Source organism: Lipophrys pholis, assembly GCF_963383615.2.
Source record: "Lipophrys pholis genome assembly, chromosome: 4".
NCBI lineage: Eukaryota > Metazoa > Chordata > Actinopteri > Blenniiformes > Blenniidae > Lipophrys > Lipophrys pholis.
In genome coordinates this window covers 7,203,374-7,228,220 of record NC_137637.1, presented here as the reverse complement: position 1 = coordinate 7,228,220, position 24,847 = coordinate 7,203,374, and the positions used below count along the sequence as shown (strand labels likewise).

General features: G+C 39.1%; 1 protein-coding gene across 1 annotated transcript in view; it reads left to right on the top strand.

Moving 5' to 3' along the window:
- Positions 1 to 4,691: 4,691 nt before the first annotated feature.
- The window catches only part of epha8 (eph receptor A8), a gene marked incomplete at its 3' end in the record, with an annotated part of 205,090 nt that continues 184,934 nt past the window's right edge, over positions 4,692 to 24,847 (top strand). Inside the window, exon 1 of the mRNA XM_080461821.1 lies at positions 4,692 to 4,868. Coding sequence (XP_080317947.1) covers positions 4,781 to 4,868 — 88 coding nt within the window. The 5' untranslated portion in view covers positions 4,692 to 4,780. The remainder of the gene's footprint in view (positions 4,869 to 24,847) is intronic.

Sequence of the window (24,847 nt, the reverse complement as noted above, 5' to 3'; positions counted from 1 at the left end):
TAGCATTTTATCTTCATGTTCATTGTCTTCATCTTTAATCTTATGACACAGTATTTCAGAAACATTTGGATTAAATTCACTAACTTGTTATTCTCTAGATGTTTTTATTCTTTGACAAGTTTTGACATTTGGATGATCTCGTTGTCACATCATTACTTTTTCAATATTTTCAATATTTTCTTCACAACAGTAAATCCTTCTACAAACATTGACTTAATTCTCAACATTTCACCTGTAGTTTATTTATGCTTCCTAACACATCCTCAATACTGAGCAGGCGACTGAGACAGCAGCGAGTCTGATTTCTTTTCTTTCTTTTTTTTTTTTTTTTCAGTTATTTTCTCAAGATATGCATCATCTGCTTTCTGGTTCAGTACAATAAAGGAGGTTGTGTTTGGGTGCAAACACAAAAAAACAAGCTTCTGTGCTGCGTTGCTCCGGGCTGTACATTCTAATAGGAAATCATTGCTGCAGTACTGCTTGTTTTTCTAATTTTCTTTATGTTGTGTGGCTAATACAAATGCATGTATTTGATTTCTCTGTTTGAGATATTTTCTTGTGGGTACAAAGCAGCCGTCATCCCACAGATCGTTCTGGGCGCGTCACCCTGACAGAAATCACTGATTAGTTTAGGGATTTTTGGGCATGTTGCTGGTGTTTTAAGGGGTTGAGAGAGCAGGAGGAGCGCCGGGGTGAGGATGACAGTGTTGTCGTCCTGGCAGGCGTGCAGCCTATTAGACAGGCAGACTGACAGTGCAGCCTAGTGGTAAAGAAACGGAGCCTCACACATGAGCAGTCACTGCGGATGAGGGACAAAACGGCTACAGAGCAGAACCGCGTCTGGATGAATGTGATGCACCCCCCCAACCCTGCATTTGTGCTAATGGGGTGGTATCGCTGTGCTCCAGCCTTTATCAACACCCTGCACGTAGGCACAAGGCTCCCCCTATACATGCTGTGGAAGAACCATTATAAACACACACAGACCCCCCTGTGTCCCCGTGCCCGGTGGAGGGGGCTTAACGGAGGGAGAAGTTTGGCAGGCACGATGCTGCCATGGTTTGGCCTTCGTTCACTACTCACCTCCATCTCCTCCGCTCAGAACCTCCAGCTGCATGTACACTCAGTATCCTCCTAAAGTCTTACAGTACCATTTATAGAAGTTGTTTTGATGTGGGCTTGCAGAGGAAACAAAGCCGTCATGCTCGTGATACTTTAGCATGCTGATGGCAGCCGAGCTCCAATAGTTTAGTAAACCCACCACAGGAGAAACACTTGAGGCCCCCAACCAAATAAACCCCTGGGACACACTCATCACATACACTCATCAAACTAACCCCATCAGGTAACTACTTGGAAATACTCAGATCAGATCTGCAGAAACTAAACAGTGTTTTCTTTCCACGTGATTTTACAACAAACTACATAAAGGTTGAGTTTCTTTTTTTATCATGAATTTTATCATTATTGTAGTAGTGACAGAGGTACAAAACCTGTCCAGACATTACAAATAATCATTCACTGTTTTGTTTTAATCAATATTTTGATCTGATGGTAAAATAATTCCAGTGTATCTTTCTATGTACTTTAGTTTCAGTCGAAAAGCAGGTTTGAGGTTGATCACTGATATCTCAGCTCAGGTCTCAGTGTAGTGTTGTGTCCGCCACTATTAAGAATTGATTTATTTTTAATTATGTTTTCTCTGAAGTGTTTACCATTTTCTTGGTGGTTTAGCCGGATTGGAGCCTCTTGCAGGCCTGATGTTTGACCCCCCCCCCCCTCCCAGACCCAAATGCAAATCAATGGAAACTACAAAGAACATTTAATTTCTCTTGATAACAGGATACAAATCTGAAAACAATGAATTTGAATGTATGAGTAACAACTGAAATTAACCTTCTTAGGTGCACTGAGAAATATTTTGTGTTGGAGTGTAAAAAAAACCTATCAGGATTAAATAATGTGTTATGTTTTGCAATTTAAATATAACACATTAACAACCCACCATTATATATTTATATATATTAGAAATACATTTGAATAACTGCATTGACATTTCATACTATCAGTACTACTACTAAGATTAATAATAATAATTATATTGAAGAAGCTGGACAGGTAGCCGTACTACATCTACAAAACTCAAAAAGCTCTATATCTATAGAAATCTACATAGACATGCAAATAATAGTGGCTGTTGATAGTTACAGTAATTATCACAATTTATAATACATAAGCATACATGATAGTTGTTGTGGTAACAGTTATAAAAAAAATTATATTAACAATAAATATTGGAAAAGTTGCATTGAGAAAACAAAATGTTGTTCATGAGACAAATGCTATTCAAGGAATGTCCAGAATACGGCTTCACCGTATGCACAAAACGTATAAAAGATTTAACTGCGATGCACTTTTTGAATGAAAACATTTTAAATGATTTCTTTCTGAAAGGACATTTCAAATAACGGCGATTAATTCACAAACACTGTGATTATTTAGCTACTTAAAAAAATCAACTCACTGAAAAGTATTATTTGAAAAGAACAAGTCTCAAACACCTTACCATCATGTGTTTGTTGCAAATCATATTTTTCTCATGTGATGTACCTATATCACATGTTCCTAACAACATATCATGTGTACCTGACATTATACCATGTGTACCTAATATTATATCATGTGTTCCTAATATTGTGCAGCTCTGGTTTCAAATATTATTGTCAAGTGATAAACGTGTGGAGTCGCCATCAGGCTCACCGTTATATTGTCTGGTTCTGTTAGTGCGGAGAAGCTAAAGATAAAGTTTTCTCCCGACATTTATCAGGTATCGGAGGAGTAACAGAATAATATATGCGACTGACAAACATCGATCGGCTGTAGTTTTAAATGAGAATCTCTGTGTGTGTGTGTGTGTGTGTGTATGCGTGTGTGTGTGCGCATGCACACAAAGATTCTACTTTTATACAGCTTAGGTCACTGCAGTGGTCCGTGAAGGTGTGTGTGTGTGTGTGTGTGTGTGTGTGTGTGTGTGTGTGTGTGTGTGTGTGTGTGTGTGTGTGTGTGTGTGTGTGTGTGTGTGTGTGTGTGTGTGTGTGTGTGTGGAGAGAGGGGAAAAACAATTGATCAGGACAGGTGCTGTGATCTGGCACATTTTCCCACCATCCTGCCAATCAATATGTGATCATAGTGCTTGAATGACACACACACGCACACACACGTCAGCATGTGAGGTCACACTCTGGCATCCTGCGCTAATAGCTTTATGAATGCAATATGACGGATCGATAACGATCATTGTCCTCAGCCCTGGCGGACACGCTGCTGTTTGTGGTTCAACCTATCAGTCCGATATTTGCCACTGGGAAGGTGTGTGTGCGTGTGCGTGTGTGTGTGTGTGGGTGTGGGTGTGGGTGTGAGTGTGAGTGAGAGTGTGAGCGTGCGTGCGTGTATTCCTGTTTGGCTGTACTTGTAGGGACATTGTCCTGCTTGTTCACTTTCATATTGGGGACTTCTGTCATTGTAGGGGCAATGATGAAGGTCTAATTGAAGAAATAAGTCAAATTTATATTGATAATAGTGTATTTCCAGGTTTAGGTTTATGTTAGAGTTTTGACTTCTTGAAAATGGCTCCCAAGGTGAAACCTTTGGAAAATGCTCGAATTCTGTCGCCATGTATACGGGCGAGCACTAGAGTTACTGAAAATGCTCAGCCTCCGACTCCTGGATGTCAGCAGAAAAGCTGGTACTGAACACCACGTTGGTAGTAACTAGTTGTTGTGGACACGCTCAGTAGCTGGACAATCAGAACACTGTTTCCTACGTCATGTCATGACTCCCAGTCCATATTCTCCTTGACTTGGTAGTTTTGATAGTCACCATAATAACAATCCAACTTGGTCATCTGTCCAGTAGAATGTCTTTGTCCTCCCATTGTTAATGTTTACAGTCATTTGTTCTCCGTGCTGTTGGTTGCTTTTAAAATGAAACCACACACATTTACATGCAAACTCCTGGCCTGACATGCTAACTACATAATTTCTATCTGCCATTACCATATAAACAGACATTGTTTTCAGTACTTTTCTGAAATGAAAGCATTATGCATTTTCATTTGAAATGTTGTTGTGTAAACAGAACCTTAGTCTTTAGAAAATTAAACTTATTGGAAAACAGTGTGAGCAATCCAAATGAGAAATGAGAGTGAATAACAGAAGGAAGCGTGTTTGATGCTCGTGATCCACAGAGATGAGCAGAAAAGTGAGATTTGGTCTGTGCAGGGTGGGGGATGTGAGGAGGAGGAGGAGGAAGGTGTGGCAGCCACGAGAGCGTTCAGCGTGCCAGCGCTGCGCTCTAATTGGCTGCTGAGGTTTTGATAGACGCGCTCATCCCTCCCTCACCGGCTCGCCAAAGTCCGCTATATGTATGGTGTATAATGTGTGTGTATGTGTGTTTGTGTATGTGTATGTGTGCCGGCAGACCGAAGCAGAGCCACAGAGGCTGGCTCTAACTCCAACCCAATGAGCTTCGAAACACGCGCACACACACACGCACACACACACACACACACACACACACACACACACACACGTGCATACATACACTCTCTGTTTCCTCAGCGCCCCACGCTCTCTCTCTCTCTCTGTCTCTCTCTCTCTCTCTCTCTTCAACCCTGGGACACGAGAGGAAGAAGAAAGAGGAGAGAGAAGCAAGCGAGTGGCAGAGAGGGAGAGTGTGAGGAGAGAGGGAGAAAGAGGAGAGAGGTGTGAGGGAGAACACCATGGCTTCAGATCCGGGGCTGGCCGCGATGCTGCTGTGGACTATATCTCTACAGGCGGTGAGCGCCGCGGGAACCAGCAGCAACGAAGGTAAGACTGTGTGCTCCATTGAAGAGTTAAATTATGCATATTGTCCTATTGTCCACCGGCGGCGAGGAGAGGGTGGTCAACTTTTCAGCACGCCAACGAGGAGCACACACACGCATGAGGATAGACGCATGAGGACAGATACACTTTAGAGACGGCGAGCTACCAACATCAAAGTTTCCTCTGAGCAAGAGCAAACTCTGTGTGTGAGTGTGTGTGTGTGTGTGTGTGTGTGTGTGTGTGTGTGTGTGTGTGTGTGTGTGTGTGTGTGTGTGTGTGTGTGTGTGTGTGTGTGAACTCAGCTTGACATTGCTCATATTTGCGTGTCAGCTGCAGTGGTAGTGCATGTGTCTGCTGTGGGGTAAGGCAATGGCGTGTGTGTGTGTGTGTGTGTGTGTGTGTGTGTGTGTGTGTGTGTGTGTGTGTGTGTGTGTGTGTATGTGTGTGTGTGTGTGTTGCCCTGATCATGAATGTGGCTTCCAAGAGCTTCCTAAGTGACGTGTGTATTGTTTACCTCCATCTTCCCAACCCCCCCTTCTATGGTCTATCTTTCCACCGCCAGACGGAAAACTGTTGTTGTCACTTGTACAACTAATAGTCTTTGGCACGCCAACCAAAGTCCCTCGGCGGACTCGGTTTCATCTGTTCATCCACTGTGTGTGTAAGCGCATATGTGTGTGTGCATGATGGGGTTCTTGACATAGGTCGGGTCTCGGGAGGCTGAATGACAGTGCCAGCTCAACTGTTCAGGCCTCGTCTTCACCCCTGGCGGTGACGCTGCAGGGATGGAGTGAGGGGAGGCCAGAATAAGAAGAGAAGGATAAAGAAATGTGAAGAAAGAGGAATGGGTTAGTGCTCTTGGTTCAAGTGGTTGACAGAGAAGGAGGCCCTGTGGTGATGCTAAAGTCTGAAGACTCTGGGTCATCTGAGGAACTGCACTGTCAACGCGTCATGAATGATCCATAAGGTCAAAATGTTCCTTCCCTTGTCTTCCTGTGTTGCTTCTGCTTCTGACAATACTTAGATGGTTTTATAGTTTTGACTCCAAATCTCTAATCTTTATGTGTGACCTTTCTTTGCTTGAGACTTACAAATTTAGTAAATCTTACTTCATACAACAACCCGAGTCGCTCAACTCTGGAAAATCCAGACCACCTCGGGTCAAAACAGTAACTGAGAGGATGTCTCCAGTCAATCTGCCATTTAATTCTGTACATAGTCAAAATTGTCACTATGTTACTTCCCACGTCTTCCTCCTTCCCACGTCTTCCTCTGCTTCTGCTTGGACTTTTAAATTCTAATGGCTTTGACCTCAGTTATTCCTGACCCTTAGCCTCCGCTTACACACTTATAAGGATTCATGCATTACTCCTCTTCATGTATCATTTTAATTTCACTTCCATTGCTCAAAAGAACAGTTGTGGAGAGATTGGCTGCTCAAAAGTCCCTTGATTGCACAGAAAAACTAACTGTGTACTGTGCGCATTGAAGCAAATGTGTGGCTGTTAACAGTGATTTGATACCATGACCACCTCAAACAAAACACATTTCTTAAATATTCTTGTTTTGTTTTATTGCTTGTAAATTTTCATTTGACGACACACCAGGGTCACACCAGCAATACACGATTCCGTAACCTTGCAGTAGGTCAATTTGCAGCCCGTAATGCAAGTTTCCCACAAATAATAACATGTGAATTGTGTTTAATATGACACATTATAGGTGATTGTGTTAAAAAGACATTACTAATACTATTACACTGCAAAAGTCAGACCAAGTACTTTTGTCTTGTTTTTCGTCAAAACATGACATATATATATATATATATATATATATATATAGTATGCAAACTGACAATACAGATTGCGTTGAATTACACAGACTTGCTCTTTGACTTTGTAGAGTCAGTAAATATTTTTGATCTTCAAGCAGAAAAAACGTGAAAACTACAAATAGTCGTAGTATAATTACATCAGATGGTAAAACCTTCAGTCGTTGCTGTTTTTCAGTTTCCTCCAAAGCTTCAAGGTTTGTAATAACACACCCAACAAAGGCTAGAGTCATTAACAGTTTTTGCAGGCCTACCTGCCGCATCTGCACCATCTATGTTTCGTCCTGACGTGACTTCAGTTCACTCAGGACTCAGTGCAGCATTTTCAACTCAGGGATCGGGTTGATTCCGGTTCCACGCAGTACAAAAGACGTTCACGATTCATGAAAAAAAACACTCAGAAAATATGACCGTCCTCAGCCAAACGTGGACCAACATGAAGTGGGGCAAATACAAGCCGAGGTTGATATACAAGTTATTATTTTAAAATCTTGAGGAAGATTCCGTTTTGGGAGAGATTATGATATCCTCTGAACAGTCGATCTCTTTTTGCTGGTGTGCCATTGTGTTTCAAAGGTGATGAAAACAGTTGGTCCTCCTCTTTCTGTTGGCCAGTCTGTGGTCCGACACGGAGTGAATCAAAAGTCGCATGTTTAACGGGTGGAAGAGCAGGTAACAGAGGGAAAGCTTGGCTCCGGAGCCTTCGCAGCACAGGACGGACGGACACATTTCTGAATGTATATTCATTACGCGAGTAGAAGCCAGCCATTTTGTTACTGTTCGTCTTCGTCGTATGCGCTCTGTAGGCGCTCGTCTCGTGTTGAGACACACAAATGACTTGAAGTGTTTCTATAGGGATGGTACAATAATGCTTTCATGTTTTAAAACCTGTTCACAACTCCAGACCCCTTCAAACACTGCCGCGCTGTGAATTTCAGCTCCAAGTGTGTGTGTGTGTGTGTGTGTGTGTGTGTGTGTGTGTGTGTGTGTGTGTGTGTGTGTGTGTGTGACAAGGAGGGGTCAGAGCCTGGGGAGCAGCGAGACAAAGGCGAAGGCAAACAATATTTTGACATCTCATAATGTGTTTGCGCGTTCCCTCAATAGGAGACGTTAAAATATCGAATCCCGCGCTGAGTCCATTGTGTTCCCAAGCGACACAGTAATTACAGTACAATCAGATTAACGCTTTTTTTTTTTTTTTTTAACCCTACCCATGAACAGGAAAATAATGCAGCTGGAATGTGAAACAGAGCAGCAGGGATGCACAGCCAACAGATTTCAGCTGCAGGGATGAGATTCAGCTCCTTCTACACCAACGTTAAGCTCTGCGTTATTTCCATCAGCGCAAATGGGTGTGTGTGTACATATTTGTGTATATATTTGTATTTTGGTATAGTTAAAAAAAAACTTAAAAACAATTGTTATTGTGAAAAATGGACATAGAAAATTAGAACAAGTCTCTAATTGAGGTTTTGAAGATCACTGACAGATTTCATGAATTGATTCATTTATCAGTACAACAAATGATTTAATGCTACAAATCAACAATTGTACAAATATAACAGTACAGGAAATCTTTCTTCCCTATCAATCTTTGCTATGAAAAAAAAAAAAAAAACTTTCAGAAAACAATGACACTTGTTCATCATATCATCGTATTCAGTTTTGCAGTAGTATTATTTGTGCAAAACTTAATGTTTTTAGAAATGCCAATCAGTATTGAGATGCTACACTATGGAAATATCAGAATTTTCCTGGATTTTAATTGTATGGAGACCAATAAGTATCAAACAAATTGACCCGTTCCGTATGACACCAAATCTTTTATCAGGAGAATCATTTTTAGGCAATCACATGAAAGAAAACCGAAGTTATTACATGCTGCCTTTTCAGATCAGGTCAAAATGAGCTTCATTGTTTTGCCTCCAATGTTTTTTTCCAACTCTATCTATCTATCTATCTATCTATCTATCTATCTATCTATCTATCTATCTATCTATATCTATCTATCTATCTATCTATCCAATATTTAAGGTGATTATAAAATGGTTCAGGAAATCCATTTCTTATAATAGAATTTCTTTTTTCAGTCCGCAAGAATACCGAGAACGAATCTAGCAAAAACACTTAAATCTGACGTGCGAGTTTTGCTATTGCTTCTATCATGTTGACCAATCATGATCTAAGAGTATAACAAATAATAGAATATTAGGAGGGGAAAAAATCTGAAAGATAAAAGGGTTGTATATTTTCAAAATTCGAATTTTCCGGGTTGAGTTTTAGTTTTTTTGCCAGGTTTCTGTAGGCATTTGTAATCCGTGTAATCCGTGCGCAAAATTACAGCTTTCCAAACTCGCTCATTCCTAATAACTTATATACTCATGATATATTTTCTGTGCCAATACATTTCTTATATGTGAAGCAGTTGTTAAGAATTTTCTCAACCGTATAAAAAAAAGTATGGACCTTTGATTGGAGACTGGCTGTGACAAATCAGATTTTTGAAAGTGAACAGATCCATATTGCTGTGTTTGGATGACATCCCAAATTAAAACTCATATACGGAAATATTTGTTTCAGTTTTTTTAACAAAACATAACATTTTGTATGCCAGCAAAAATCCAGGTGAAGAAAAAATACGAGAGAAAACACAACAATCATCAAACTCTTCTGTGTTTGAGTTTGTCAGTGGCATACAGGTTTGTATTTAATAGTTAGATGCAATTTTGAAATACAGAAAATTACCATGAGATAAATCTGGAGAGGTACTTTGATCCCATGCTAACTGAATATTTTTGGTTCATGTTTTAGCAACAATCATAGGAATGAAAAATAATCCCAAACTTGTCCTTTACAGATCGGATTACTGGCTTTTTTATTTTTCCAACAGTGCACATCTTTACTGATGTAAAGCGTCAAGAAAGAAATTGCATATCATGTTTTATTACCATGCTTGGCTAAAAAACACATCAGGATCTCACTATAAAGTGAACCTGATGTGGTAAACATGACTAGTTATGTTTCTACATGTAATATCATAATGTAATGTTTATAGAACATTTATATCACATTTTTTATTATCAAGTGGTTTTGTTATAAAGTTTCACCAGAGCTGTGTCTTCATGTACTGATATGACGTATTCATTCCTAGAAACGTTGAACAATTTATCTTTACTTTAAAAATGTGATACTACATTTGGTTGCATGTATTCATGATCTAAGTTGTTTCTTTTGCTGCTTGGTGCTTATGTTTGAATGTTATTTCACATTATCAGTGGGGACATTATTTTTGCAGGATTTTTGTAATTAACAACCTAACACCCAACTTTGTTTTCACCTGCATGTTCCCATTAACATTTTCTCCCAGAAGTAGAAATTAGCATGTCAGACAAGGAACTATAAACTCATTAGTGAAATTTTTTTAGTCCCTTCACTATCATATGTTCATCATGACCATTATTCAAAATAAAATCTGACATTAGTTGTAAAGTTGTGTATGCACAATTAACACATGCTAAAAAACACAAAACTATATCTGAATGTCCATAATGTCATACCAACATAATAAAAAAAAGTTATCTCTATGGTACTGTACTACTAAACATACAAAATCTGGTAAAAAGAATCTATTCAATTCCCAGTGAATCCAATAGTTGATGTATTGTTATTTAAGGTTAAACACTTCATAGATATTTGGATTACTGTAATCATGCAACACATTTGGTTTCAGGTGACTTATCTCAACAACATAGCTTCTTTGCGTGGAATCTATGGAATCTAGCCACGATGGAGTTCCGAAAATGTTTATCATGGAAATGCTGTAATCGCACGGGTGAAAACAGCAACATTAACGTTTTCAGCTCTGGTCAGGGATTGTTATTAGAAAGTTCACAATTATCGCAACAAATCAAGCTTGCTGGGCCTTTGTCATGCTTTCGGAAAAAAGGAGGCAGCGATGTCCACTAGCGTTAGCAGTGTTTACCTTGTCCACTAGCCCCCCACCACACAACGAGGAAAAGGAAAGAGGTCCTTCATGTTGTTTTCAGCTCCGCAGAACTCAGATTATTTTAAAACTGTTTAGATTACGTTATAGCACAACTAAGCATTACGCATCGTAAGGTTAACGTTGGATGCTTTAATACTAAAAATTTATTTGGCTTTAAAAAAATCAATTTACTTACTTTTAAGACAGTATTTGTATAAAGGCTGATAAGTCAACATAATTCATTTCTTAAATACACTTTAAGAATATACTCTAGACAACTCAAGATAAAATTAAAAAAAAGAAATATTTTTTTTATTATGTTTTTTTCCTATCAAAATTTACAAAAATTTAAAAAAAAGATTATTTAAGAATTTAATACAATAAAACAATGTCAATGAGTTTCAGTCCTTTTCTAAACTGTACATGTTTGAAAAACAATATTCGGTATTTAAGTTACTACATACAATTATAAGTAGTTTTGGTTCATAAAAGAATTGATAAATTTACATCATCATTCTTAATTTATACATTTCAATTGTTTTCAACCTTTCTTATTAGTGACATTTAAACACTGAAAACCTGCAGTATAAATGCCAAGATCCCACAAAACAGGAAAAAATAACTTGACATGTACATAAGTTTATGGAAATTCTCTATGGAAATACAGGACATAAACACAAACACAAATTGGAGATTTGCGGGAAGTTGCCAGAAAATTTTATTTTCAATTCTATTTGTATTTACGTTTTATTGGAACAATGAGCAAAGACTGCATAAAAGAGTACAGAAGATGGATGGAAAAACTATTGTTAAAAAAATAACTTAATTACTGAGGAAAGAACTGTAACTTATCATAAGTGTCTCAAAATATTCAGAAATCTTTAATAAGAAATTGTAAATAATCTTCACACCTGCTTTTTTAATTTCTGGAACAATTTGACAATGGTTGTACTATATTTAACTGTATATATATCAAATTTTTTTATATCTTCTGGAGTGCAAACACTCTTAAATATCATAGGAAACCCACTTTTCTTTTGCTGCACTAACATTAAGCTTCTGGAATTTTCTTAGTGTCTTTTTAAAAACAGTTAAAAGGATTGTTAACTTTCACGATCTTGTCATTCAAAAGGTCTGAAATAAAACCTTTTTCCAGTTATACTGGTTTTATAATTTTGATATTTACTGGAAACATAAACTTACATTCAGTCATATACTTATACACATGCCGTGTGTAAAAAATATATAAGAATAAAAATCAAACGGTTCCTTTTAATTGCCAGACAGCAAAATTTGAAAATGTTACAAAAAGCTGTCTGATAACATTGATAAACTATGGATAACTCATGATGTTAATGCTGCATTCAGTGAGTCATATTGTTGTAGCACTGTGTTTTTTAGATAGAAAAAACTGTCAACATAACGCTGTATTTTTAGTTTGAGGTGGTTTATTTGTCATCCTTTCAAAAACTGTTCATGTTTCCAACTGCAGTAAATGCACATTAAGCTAGCAGCATCATTTTTCACAAAATTATTTGAACTAATGATTGCAGGGATGAAAAACTGTGACATTTTGCCTCCATGTATTCAGTTGGTGGCTGCTGGCGGACAATCGGGCTGCGCCGTGACCTTGGCCGAGCGTACATGCACCAATCTGGATGCGCCATTTTCTCGAGCTTCCGTCGAGACGAAGACGTCGGTTAGCGCCAGCCCCATTGGTGGTTTCCCTCTGAGCTTCATCCTCCCCCCTCCACGTCCTGTCTGGCAAGCAGCCGTCCCCAATTCAACTCCCTCACACCGCTGCGATTCCCCGGCGAGGGCAGAGAGACTGTTCCTTCAGGTTGTTGTCAGCAGCGAGAAACATGAAAAGCCCCATGCAGAGTGCAGGACTCACTGTTAATGAGCAAACTGTAGGTGGATGATTATTACCACATAACTCTTCTGTGGGAGGACCAACGGGGCAGCGGGGACTCGGAAGAGGACAACGGTGGCAGGAGAGACGATTTGTCTCCTTTTTAAGAGTTGAACATATAATTTAGAAGTAACTGAAAGTGAGAGGTTTTGATGCAGCTGGAAGAGTGCAGAGACAAATCTGTTTCCCTGAGAAGGAAAAAAGAAGCTTTTGATTTTGACCGCTACTTGAGTCGGCACTGCTGTTTGTATTGATCTCTCCTCAGTCGATAGAGAACCTGCCTAATGCTTGGCAACATCAGATAGATATATACAAAGGATGAAAAACTTCTTTGAGAGATGATTGTAATTAATGTCTTGCAGGGGAAACCTTTTAGCTGCTCAAAGACACTCCAGTAAGCAATCTCGACACATGGGCAAAACCTACAACCAAAAAGACACACAGGCTTCATCAATCAATGTTTCCGGCTTCTTCCTTTGTCTGTTTTTTCTCAATCACTGATAGCTTTCCGTTCAAAATCCTTACAAAAACATCAGGGTCGTCTGTTTAATATGTAATCACATTTTTCACTTAATAACTAGGACACAATTATTAAAATTCAGGGTTTATCAGTTTTTCATCAACTATAATAACCGTGGTTAATTTTAATGCATTGCTGTGCAATCCCACCACCAGCTATCATAATTGAGCAGTACAAAATGTATTTTTTCTACCAAATCTGGATCTATTCTTGGCTTAAGCTCGATAGTGAGAGTTTCCACCATCGTCCTAAGGGGGCAGAAGCTGTAGGTGCATTAAAAATCCAGTGAGGCCATGAACTTTTCCCTCCTTCTGTCTTGCCGGATCGTCTGAACAAAGGTCCGCGGCCGGCCCCCACCTTCTTTACCTCCAGGCACAGGTCTTTATAGAGACATCAGCCTTGTTAGCTGGCTGTCTACTGAAATATAGAAGCTACTGGATCAATAGGACTGGCTTTGCCAGTCCTGCCCCGGCTGAAGCCGGGCCGGGGCCTCGCACAAAGGCACGGGAGGCCTCTCCTGGGCCCCCTTTTACACCGCATTAACGGGAGAAGACGTCGGGGCTTTGGCCCGAATTCAGCTGCTTCCCGCGGCCGTGTCATTGTGTAATTCATGTTCTTCGCTCTGCTAGCGAGTGTGCGGGAACATTCCTTGCCGGGAAGGCCAAAGGGACGAAGCAGAAAGAGCAAGAGATGGTCAATGCAATGCCTGATAGCTCTGTAATGGCCTGTGTTGTGGTTGTGCAGCACATCCCTCCTGGAGCGAGGGCTCTATGATGCTCCCTTCATGGGGACTGATGAATGACGGACTTCTGGCTCTGCTCCTCTGTTACACATCGACAGAGGAGCACAGCAAGTGACTGATACAAAATCAGGGCTGTTTGATGGAGGGATATGCTGGCGAAAAGAGCGAGAGGTAGAGAAATGAAAAGAGGGTCACAAAAAGAGGACAAAGTGAGAAAAAAAGAGGGGAGGCTGCCGTCTTAAACGCATCTCTTCAACTTCCAATGGCGGGTGTCTTTATTAACACCAGTGGAGAGCGAAGAGCTGATAATTCGGCGCTCTCAATTCCCTTCAATCCATTAAAGGATTTAAATGTTCATTAAGTTTAATAGAAGCCCAGAGAAGGTCTAATATGCTCTGATAAACGCCTGCAAACCTGCCAACCTGCTCCAATTGCTGCAGCAACAAAGAGCCATCCAACTAATAAGGTCAAGCTCAAAGTTTGTGCTCGGCTCACTTTGTGAAGAACGCTTTCCTCTGAGTCACAGTCGCTCCGACGACAGCAAGCCGAGAGCTCCGAGTGTGAATTCAAGTCCTCTTAAGTGAATGGTGAAATGGCTTACTTATCATCGCCTTTCAGAGCGACCCGTAAAGTGCATTCGTACTGATCCCCATTTTCTGACCCGACGCGCCTCTTGGAGGGAAGACGTTGTTCGTCTCTATATACAGACACTTACCAGAATGACTCAGAGGGACGCTTTCTCCTCAGCTAGTTTAGGTAATCAAAAGCTGCTGGGTTTCAGAATCATCGCATCGACAGATGAAAACAGCTGCAAAAAATTAGCCTTGAATAGATTTTATCAAATAAGAGTTATAAATGATGATCCTGATGGTGGGCCGTGATAACTTCATATTTGATACAAGAGGCAGCATTCAAACTATTTTTCTTTGATGAGCAAATCAATAAATAGACATGTTTACATGACAAAATTCTTTTCTTCTTTTTGGTTTTGATTGGAGTCTTTGGTTGTGATTATTTCTTTGGCATTGAGGCGATCGCAAAGACTTGAATTTCTTGGTCATGTGTTAATACGTAATTAGCAAACAGCTATGTTCTCATCCACTATCCCACAGTCTTTAAATTGAATCTTTCCCCTCATCTGCTCTGTCGTCACCTCCGATGCAATAATCTCTGCCGCGTCTGTGTCCTTGTTACAACCAAGAACTAGAAGGAACTTTCTCAGCTGCATGTATGAAATGTATTGTCTGGAAAAAGATAAATAAATATGTAAAAATCAGGAGTAAATGTGCAATTTTTTTTATGCTATTAATTTTTTCTTCAATTAATTATATCAAATTAACCCATCAAAGTCCCAAATCCTTATCTTAACCCTAACATGCGTAAATTAGTGAGAATCTAAAATACAATAAAGATGTAATTTGCTGACAAGGATTTATAACAAAACGATAAAAATGCGTGCAAAGTCATCATCACCTATCTAAAAACACCTAATTTTAGACTTTATATTTCTTTATACAATGATTCTGATGTTCATACAAATCAAATACATAATGTTGCATTTATTGGTTTTACAAATTTGTACTCTGCAAATAAATCTACAAAAATGAAGTCAGTTTAGTTCAGAGGAACAGATTTACCCCTGCCAGTACGCTGAAATTAGTGAAATCAGCCATCGGGTTCATTAATCTGGTTTAGCTTAACGTTTTCCGCCTTTTGCTCAGCGGTTCATTTCATTTTCCGTATTCAGATCTCATATACATCAAACTCTGAGTAATTGACTTACAAACGGCCTTTTGTGTACATCGGTGACATTTTAAGATTAATTTGCAGTGTATTAATGCAGCATTACAATTGTTACACATTATTGGTCATGTCTCCTCTAAGTCGCAAGTTATAATAGCATTGCAATAAAACACAGGGGAAAAAAACAATCCACAAAATTAATATTAAAACAGATTAATGTGAAATCAAAAACACGTTAAGAAAAATATGATGAGTAGAAGTTATTGAAACTAAACTGAACTAAAACAGAAAAATAAATACAAGTTTTTAGTAATTAGAAAATCAAAAAGATCATGTGTATTTTTAAACAGTACAAAAGGATTATTAGCCCCAAATTAAAGATGGTCTTTTTCTTGTAAAACACAGAGCAGAATCGCTCAGTTTAAAGCTTTTCATTAAACATTTTATTAATTTTAGACCAGAAGTGTCAAACACAAGAATCTCCAATCTGGCCAAATCATCTGGAAAATCATAAAAAGTTCAAGGAAAATACAGATTTTTTTACAAATTTCTTTAGAGTAACAGACATAACACTGAGACCGGAGCTGATATATCAGTGATGCTGCCATTAAAGCGCCCTGACTGCTATCAAACTAGCCTCAAATCTACACTGTCAGGGGTCATTTCTGAAAACACCCAGAATGCAACAGCTATAGGAGCAATCTTCTTGACATTTCACTGTATTTTGCACCAGTAGGTTTCATTAAAATTTTTCAGTAGTAATTGTTTGGCTTTGTAAAAATAGCGACGCTTTCATCATGTATATGCTAAGTTTAAATTAGTGTTATGAAATGATTAAAGTTATTATGGCTCTATTTTACCAGGCTGAACCGCTCAGGATAAAATTGGGCTGAATGTGGCTCCTGAACAAGATCATGTTTGAAACCCCTGATCTCGACGGACCATTGAGCTGATCACAGTTTAAGAGCTGGAGGACATTTTATTGCAGATCGTCGTCCGACATTTTGAGACTGCGAACAGAATCAAGCCAAACCAATCCTGAGCGCTCACACCCTCTAATATCTGACACACAGTGAGCATGTGAATCCAATTCTCTCCTTACAGACAATTAACTGCTTCAAAAACAGATGAAAATGCGATATTGTTTTAAAATTTGCCCAGTTTCTCCCCCAGTATTTTAGATTCATTTATAAATGAATGAATGGTTTAGTAATTCTATTCTACTCTATTCTATTCTATTCCGGTCATAATTCAACACATAAAAAATACTGACACCAAGAAATAGAATAAACTTCCACTGGTGGATAATGACTTAGCATATGTGCAACTTAAAAACAAAAGGCCAGAAAAAAAAATAAAATGAACAAAGATCCCAGAACATAATAATAACATAACGGATGATATTCCATTCCTCTCATCATCAGTCAGAGCTGGAACCCTTCATTATTCGAGTGACTACGTTTCACTTAATCACTGAGGGTTTAACTTCCAGAACAGAAACATCAATTCTGTACATTAATTCTCACTTCTTCACTAAAATAAAATAAACAATCCTTTTAATCTAATAGCTTTTTTCTGTAGTTTGATTATTGAATCTATGTTAGTTTTAATGACGTTTCCCTAAATCTCAGCTTGGTAGGACGAGCTGTGAGAGGGAAAACAGATTTTGATACTATCTAAAACACAGTGAACTTGTGGGTCCAATTCTCTGCTTCGAGACGATTAACTGCTTTAAAAATGGATAAGCATCCAATCTTGTTGTCAAATTTGCTCAGTTTGACTTTTGTAAAATCTGCCCTTTTAGTGTGATTGTATTTAAAGAACTACAAGCCAGAAATACATCCAATTTACAGAAAAATTATCATTTTATTCAAGGTCAATTAAGTTTTACAGACTTTAATTCTTACGTGGGGTAACCTACTGGGCACTGGAGCAGGACTTGTCAGTAAAGTTAGCACAGGCATAACTGGCTTGTGGCGGCCAAGCGTCCGTCGCAACATCGCTCTCTGATTCTTGTACGTTGGCTCCAATTGTTCACCCACTAACAGGGGACGTGAGCTGGGTTCAGACCCTCCTGTTTTACCCTTCTTATGATGCGTTGTTGCTAGTACTCCTGCCGACATCGACACTTTACCTACCTTGTTTTGTACCGTTTCGTCAAACATGCACCTCGCAGCTTGTGAAATCATCCAGCTGGCGTCGCTTACACTACACATGGAAGTTTCCCACTTTTTTAGTTGCTCATGAAAGCACTGCACCTTTTGTCCTAAACTTCTACAGCAGCTACAAGCATCAAGAGAATCCCTCAGCAATGTTCACTCTCGTTGAGATTATAGGATTAGGTTTTGGTTGCCGAAGATCTTTGTTATGCGAACTCGGACTTCATAAGTCTGAGGATGTCTTGAGAACGAGAACTCTTCATGACATAAGTTACACGAGACTGGACAGATATTTATGTGTAATTTTGCTTGCTGGTGGGGGGGAATCAATGTGAGGGGCTAATTCCATTCTGCACCTGCAGCGCTGGCTTGGTGCATATTGGAGCGCTGAGAAATTAAAAGTGCTCCTCCACTTTGAAGTCTCGGCCACTTGGAGCACTGTTAATTCTGCCGGGAATCAACTTTGCCATCTTGGGTTGTGCAGATCTGAGCTGTGAGATAATGTGAGCAACGTGAGCTCTGAAATGAAAAAGGTTTGGAGGGTTCATTATAGTTTTCACTGTGTGCGACACGCAGCACTTCATCATGTTTGATGACAGCAAAGGTCACCGAGGCTCTTATTCCCCTCAAACCACAAGCTGCTGTCGATGTAGGATCACAAACACAAATTTCATCTATTGATTTTAGAATTCATTTGCTTATTAAGTTAGATTTATAACAGTAATGGAAAAATAAATTCCCTCTATTCTATTAACACTAACTCCTGAGATATAACTTTTTAAACAATATTCTTGAAGTACAAATGCAAATTACAGATTAAATTTTTTTTTTCACACAAATAGAAATATGAAATCATGTATGAAGCTACCGAGAATCTATCTATAAATGGATCTAAAACCGGAGCGTCAAACTCATTTTAGTTCAACAGACACATGGAGCCCGATTTCACCTTGAGTGGTTGGACCTGTAAAATAGAGCCATAATAAAGTTTATAAATAAAGATGCTGAAAATGTTTATATTGTCACAAAAACAAAACAAATACTACTTAGAAGTGAGATGTCCAAAAACCTTTTTGCATTATGAGTGTTTTTACAAACTGGTGAAGAGGCACCCGAACTCCTGGTCTGGGAGCATCAGACTGGAGAAGTGTTGCAGTGTTGTGTTGTGTTGCTACTGGAGAAATTTGTTTTAAAATCCATGTTTTCTTTGAAATGTTCACCAATATCTTGGTGGCTTGGTGGACCGGAGCCTCTTGCGAGCTGGTTTTTGCCCACAGGCCTGATGTTTGACACCCCTGATAAATTCAGTTGCTTTGACAGCTCCAGATTGTTGAACTTGCTTCTTGCGAAGTTTGTAATTCTTAAAGTATCTACTGTGCATTTACACTTTAATTAGCTTCATTTAATAGTTTAATTTCTTTTTAAATTCTGTTTATAGCGATGTGATTTTAGATTTCACAGCAGTTCGAAAGACTTAACAACGGGGGTTTTCAACGAGTGGAAGTGACATCATTATGGGTATAAAAATGGAGAATATCAAGGATGTCTGAACACATAAAAATATATATTTTTCTATGTCTGTGCCCACGCACAAAATACCCCTCAGAACCAAAACAGTGCAGTAACTGAACTACTGAGAAAAGAACAACAAAAAGCAACATCTGACAAGCACACGAACAACCTCCAGCTACAAATCAGAAAAGACTTCTGGTGCAGTCACAATCAAGTAGCATTCAGTGGATTTACTGGTGCAACTCCAGATGGACATGTGCGACGCATCAACCAAAGGGAGCGTTTTATGTTAAAAGAGTTAAGGTGATATTCAAATGTGTGTGTTGTCTTTATGGACATAATCGATAGAAACTGATAGAAACGGTGCTGTCATTTCTTCACTTTGTTCAAAGCTTTAACCTGCAGATGTTAGCAAGTGACAGCTGAATAGTATGTCAGATCTCCTCGATCCATAAACACATTGACGTTTTCACAGTTGACTGATGCTCGTCACATAACATGATGCGAGTCAGTATGTTGAACCTGAGGTAAACCCAGACCGCCGTCTGAGTTCAGGAGACACTTTAATAAAACATCAGCACAAACAAGTGGAATTTAATCTAAACATTACTTTTTTAAACGTAAAGCTGTACATGCACATGGAAACTAAACAAAAGCCTAAACTGAACAGAAAGAGAAGACAAACAGATGTGTCAAATATATATATATATATATATATATATATATATATATATATATATATATATATATATCAAACAACAATGAAATGTAAGTTATAAAATGCTTCAGAATTAAGTGTTTTTTTCCCTTTAACATTCATTCAGCCAAACACAGTATTGCAAGTTTCTATTTATTCATTCATTAGCTTCGTTGGATAACAATCAGATGTTTTCACATTAATTGATACCTTTCTTTCTTTCTTTCTTTCTTTCTTTCTTTCTTTCTTTCTTTCTTTCTTTCTTTCTTTCTTTCATAAATATTTATCAATTTTGTTCAACTAAATTCTGACATTTTCGTTTTGATAATTGATTAATTTCTATGTCGATTCATTCATGTATTTTCATGTTGATTTATAAATCGACTGTCACATTTATGTGGGATTACTTTCTTCTACTTTAGATTATTGTTGATAACAATAAGATCTTTGCTTGATAAACTTGATTATTTCTCAGATTTGAACAGACGTTATTCCAGTCAATGTGTCCTGTTTGTGAGCACGTGTCTTGTTTCTGTGCTGCTTTCAGCCTCCAACCGAGGCCTCAACTGCCCCCGAGTCAACTACACTTAACCCTTTATGGGGCAGGTAGTCATCTCTCACAACTTCCTCTACATGTTTCTTTCAAAACTAAATACAAGATCTGTGAAGTAGTTTCTAACAAAGGTGAAGCTCAGGTCGGGTTTTGAGAATTCATAAAAATCATGACAATTTATGCGTTCAATGTCTCACAATCACACAAATACTGTTCTGTGTTTGCCTTTTTGTTTTGTCTAAGTATTTAAAATACTAAATATTAGCTCCCATGCAATGTGATAATAGTGAGTTCTAAAATGTCTTGTTTGAACTTGTTTTATACCCGTAATTGTAACGTTTTTGGTTTGTTGAACCCAATGAGTTCACCATGAGAGAGAAGGAATTCATCCTGACAGAATTTAACAAAGAAGCTGTATTTCCCGATTTTGTTAAATGCACAGGCTGCAGAGGGGGTTGGGGGTCCCCCCCTCCGCCCCAAGAAAAATGAAATATGTTTTCATGATTTACATGAGGGCATAAATTAAACTATTGTATTAAACTGAATTAACCGTCTCTGCTGGACATTCCTCACTTCATTTATTGACACAATCCAACAAGCCTGCACACAAATACTAAAAATAAGTAGAAAAGTAGAAATTTGGAAATAAATACATGTGAAAGTGAAATACTAACATATTATGACTGCACAACATATACATTTATCATTAATTTAATGTCTACTTTAGCCGTATTGAACAACTGTGGATAAACTGTAAATTCAACATAACATTTTAAATTGTAAGTAAAAATAATAAAAATGTGTCATTAAATGAGTCTGCATTGAGGAACTGATATTAACTGCAGAGGACAGAAAAAAACAAACCAGAAAAAAAAGAAGACATTGACTCCGCTGGTGTAAATTAGATAACAAATTCCTTCTGTTTGCCTCAATGTGGCATGTTTTTCTAAATTTTTTAAATATAAGAAGTCTTATCTTTATTATTAAAATCACCAATAAACAACTTAACTTGACCACAACAGAAGTGATTTGATCCAGTTAAACGTGGCCCCCTCAATCTGGAATGGACCGGCTCCGGTAATGGTAAAACTAACGGCGCTTGCTAGTTGTAGCAATGATGTAGCGAGCCACAAAGCGAGCGAGATGGCGGCTGATGGATTCCTCCCGGGGCCTGTTTCCATAAGGAAATAATGCGTTTTACATCCAGTAATCTGTCCATATATCACAGCCCTGATGAAATTAATACCTGGCAAGGGAGCCGTCGCGGTCCGGGGGTGAGGGGGGGTCTCAACTGATGGAAATCCACACAGGTTGTATTGACATACGCACAGGGACACGCACAGACGTGCGTGCACACACACACAAACACCCACACACACACACACACACACACACACACACACACACACACACACACACACACACACACACACACACACACACACACACACACACACACACACACACACACACACACACACACACACACACAAACACTTTCTCTGCAGGGACTATTTTAACACCTGTTACGTCCAAAGGAAACTGAGGCGTTTAGTGATGGGAAACTCGACTCCTTCAACTGACTCAAGGGTTTTTTAGTCATTCATTCAAGTGAACCAGTTGTCTGAGTCATTTGAGTCATTTGAATCAGTTGTGCATGCGCACCACTTCCACCCTCTCCAGGACCTGGACGCTGAGCTGAACTGCGTCACGAAGCACGGGGAGCATCACGTCTCAATAGGAAGATGCTGAAACACTTCTTAGGGAAATGAACAATAAGTACACACTAGTTTTTAGTGTAACTGGTCTCTTTTTTCTTTATCTGTGATGTTTATGAGGTTTATCTGAACCAAGTTAAATAAATCATTAAACACATAAGTAAATAAATATATATGTGTGTGTGTGTGTGTGTGTGTGTGTGTGTGTGTGTGTGTGTGTGTGTGTGTGTGTGTGTGTGTGTGTGTGTGTGTGTGTGTGTGTGATTTTAAACTCATCTTTTCCTCCAAAATTCTGATTTTCTTACAAATTACAAAAATAGTTTTACTACTATTAATGAATAATCTGACGTTGAAAGTGCGGAACTAATTATAGAGCACAGCAGTAAACGGAACACAATAGACGCTCGGGTCATATTTTAACATTATTTATTATGTATTAATTCATGTATTTATTCATGTATTTATTTCTACAAGCTTTGCAAAACGAACAATGTTTTTCCTCGGCTGTCCTTCAGAAACTCTGAGTGACAGCACCGCTGCAGACTTTCAGGTAATGGAGGGGTGGAGGGCTCAGGCGAGGTGAATGGAGCAGCTCACTGAACGACTCTACGTACTGACCGATTCAGAGGAGGTGAACGACTCTTTTCAGTTTCAAGCTGACGGGCATACGCACTGAATGCCTCATTTGAGCTTAAGGAACCAGTAGCCGCTATTAGCACTAGGAGCGCAGCTACTCGCGTTAGCAGCTGCTTTTAGCAGCTATTAGCAGTAGCAGCACATCTTCTTTTCCCACAGCGCGACTGAAGAGATTAATGTGATATATTTATACAGGTGCAGTTAGAGGAGCAGCAGCACAACAGTGACATTTCTGTTTTCCTCTCTGCAACTGGACGGCTGTAGCAAGAATGACTCAGTGAAAGAGTTAATGAACTGATGACTCATGAGTCACCGTTCAGTAAAGTGACTCGCAGGTTTTGAACAATTCGTTCAAACTTGCACATCACTAGAGGCGTTGATAATGTGTACAGATGAGGCAGAGAGAAGAAAGGAGGAGAAATTGAATAAATTCAATGAAGGGTATTACGGCAAAAGGTTTATGAAAAGTGTATTTCATGGCCTTGCGTCAGCAGCGAACCTGTGCGCCGCCTCGCAGAGTAACCTCGGAAAGATAAGCGAGGGATGCTGGAAACACCCTCGCCTTGTTTGGAGGATGGGACTGTTTTTGTGCTAAATGAAGCCTAAAGAGAAACTCAGTGACCTCCCGACTTCTCCGCCATCATATTCCTGCTCAGCAGCAGATTAATCATCACCCTCAGACACGTCGAGAGCACGGGACCGGACACGGAGAGCATTTTAAGATCCACATGGCGGGCAGCACCGGGAGCTTCCACTACCTCTCTACCTGCACAGCTCAGAGGCCTCGGGCAGATTCTGCCTGTTTTCACACACACTCCTAATTTGATTTCAGTGGAACAGGAAGAAAGCACTGAGACACTGAAGATGATCCAGATCAAACTGAAAATTGTATCACTTTTTCTTTAACCTGAGTCCGCCCATTTTGATCAAATTTTTTTAGTTATTTTGTTGACGAACCAACAGCAACAAAAACGTAGAATTCCTTGTGGAGGTAATAAAAATGCCTTCTAAACAAAGAAAGATGCTAATTTTTAATGAACCACGTAACTTGCCTCAGCCTTGGACAGCTGACATGGACATAAGTCCCCAAAGGAGGAAAGTTTCAGAGGAAGCTACAAAGTTGAGTATTGGTGAGTTCAGTATTTTCAGAACTGAGGGTAGACTGATACAACTTCTTTAAAGGATGAGTACGAGTACTAACCTTTAGCTACTTACCAATGCTGCAAGTCTGCTGAAAGCTGTGATTGGCTGTTAGAGAAAGTAAGACAGAAAAAAGTCTCTGTGCTCCCAGTAATGAATATATAAATATATCTAAATGACTGCTTTCAAAAATAACGCGTTAATTTAACTAATTGATTTGAAATGTTTAACTTGTTAAACAAAATGTATGTAATGAACGCAGTTTTGTTTACTTCTGTTTTTTTGTTGTTGTTTTTTACTCCCTTACCAGAGCAGCAGTTTCATTTTAAAAATGTACCTGATGGATGATTGAGAAAGTAAAAGTCATTAGCTTTACTTTGTAAAGCTAAATTTAACGACCACAGAAGTTATTGTGCAGCAGAACAGCAGGTTGCCATGGTGGCTGACCAGGAAATACTTGCAGGCAAAATATTAATTTCTCGTCTTTCTCTTTTTCCCTGGCTCGCCTGTATACTCTGTGTGTGTGTGTGTGTGTGTGTGTGTGTGTGTGTGTGTGTGTGTGTGTGTGTGTGTGTGTGTGTGTGTGTGTGTGTGTGTGTGTGTGTGTGTGTGTGTGTGTGTGTGTGTGTGTGTGTGTGTAATCATCCACTCAAACCCAACTATAATGTTTTAAGAGATCTTACTCAGAAGATCTTAGAGTCGACTGATCCACTGATCTTTAGGGATTTTTGTCGGTAAACCAGTTGAATCAGGGAGTCCGGCCTCTGTCGTATTCATCTCTCTGTTCTCTGTCATCAGTCTCCTGCTTGTATGCCGGCGCTCTTTTCAGATGCA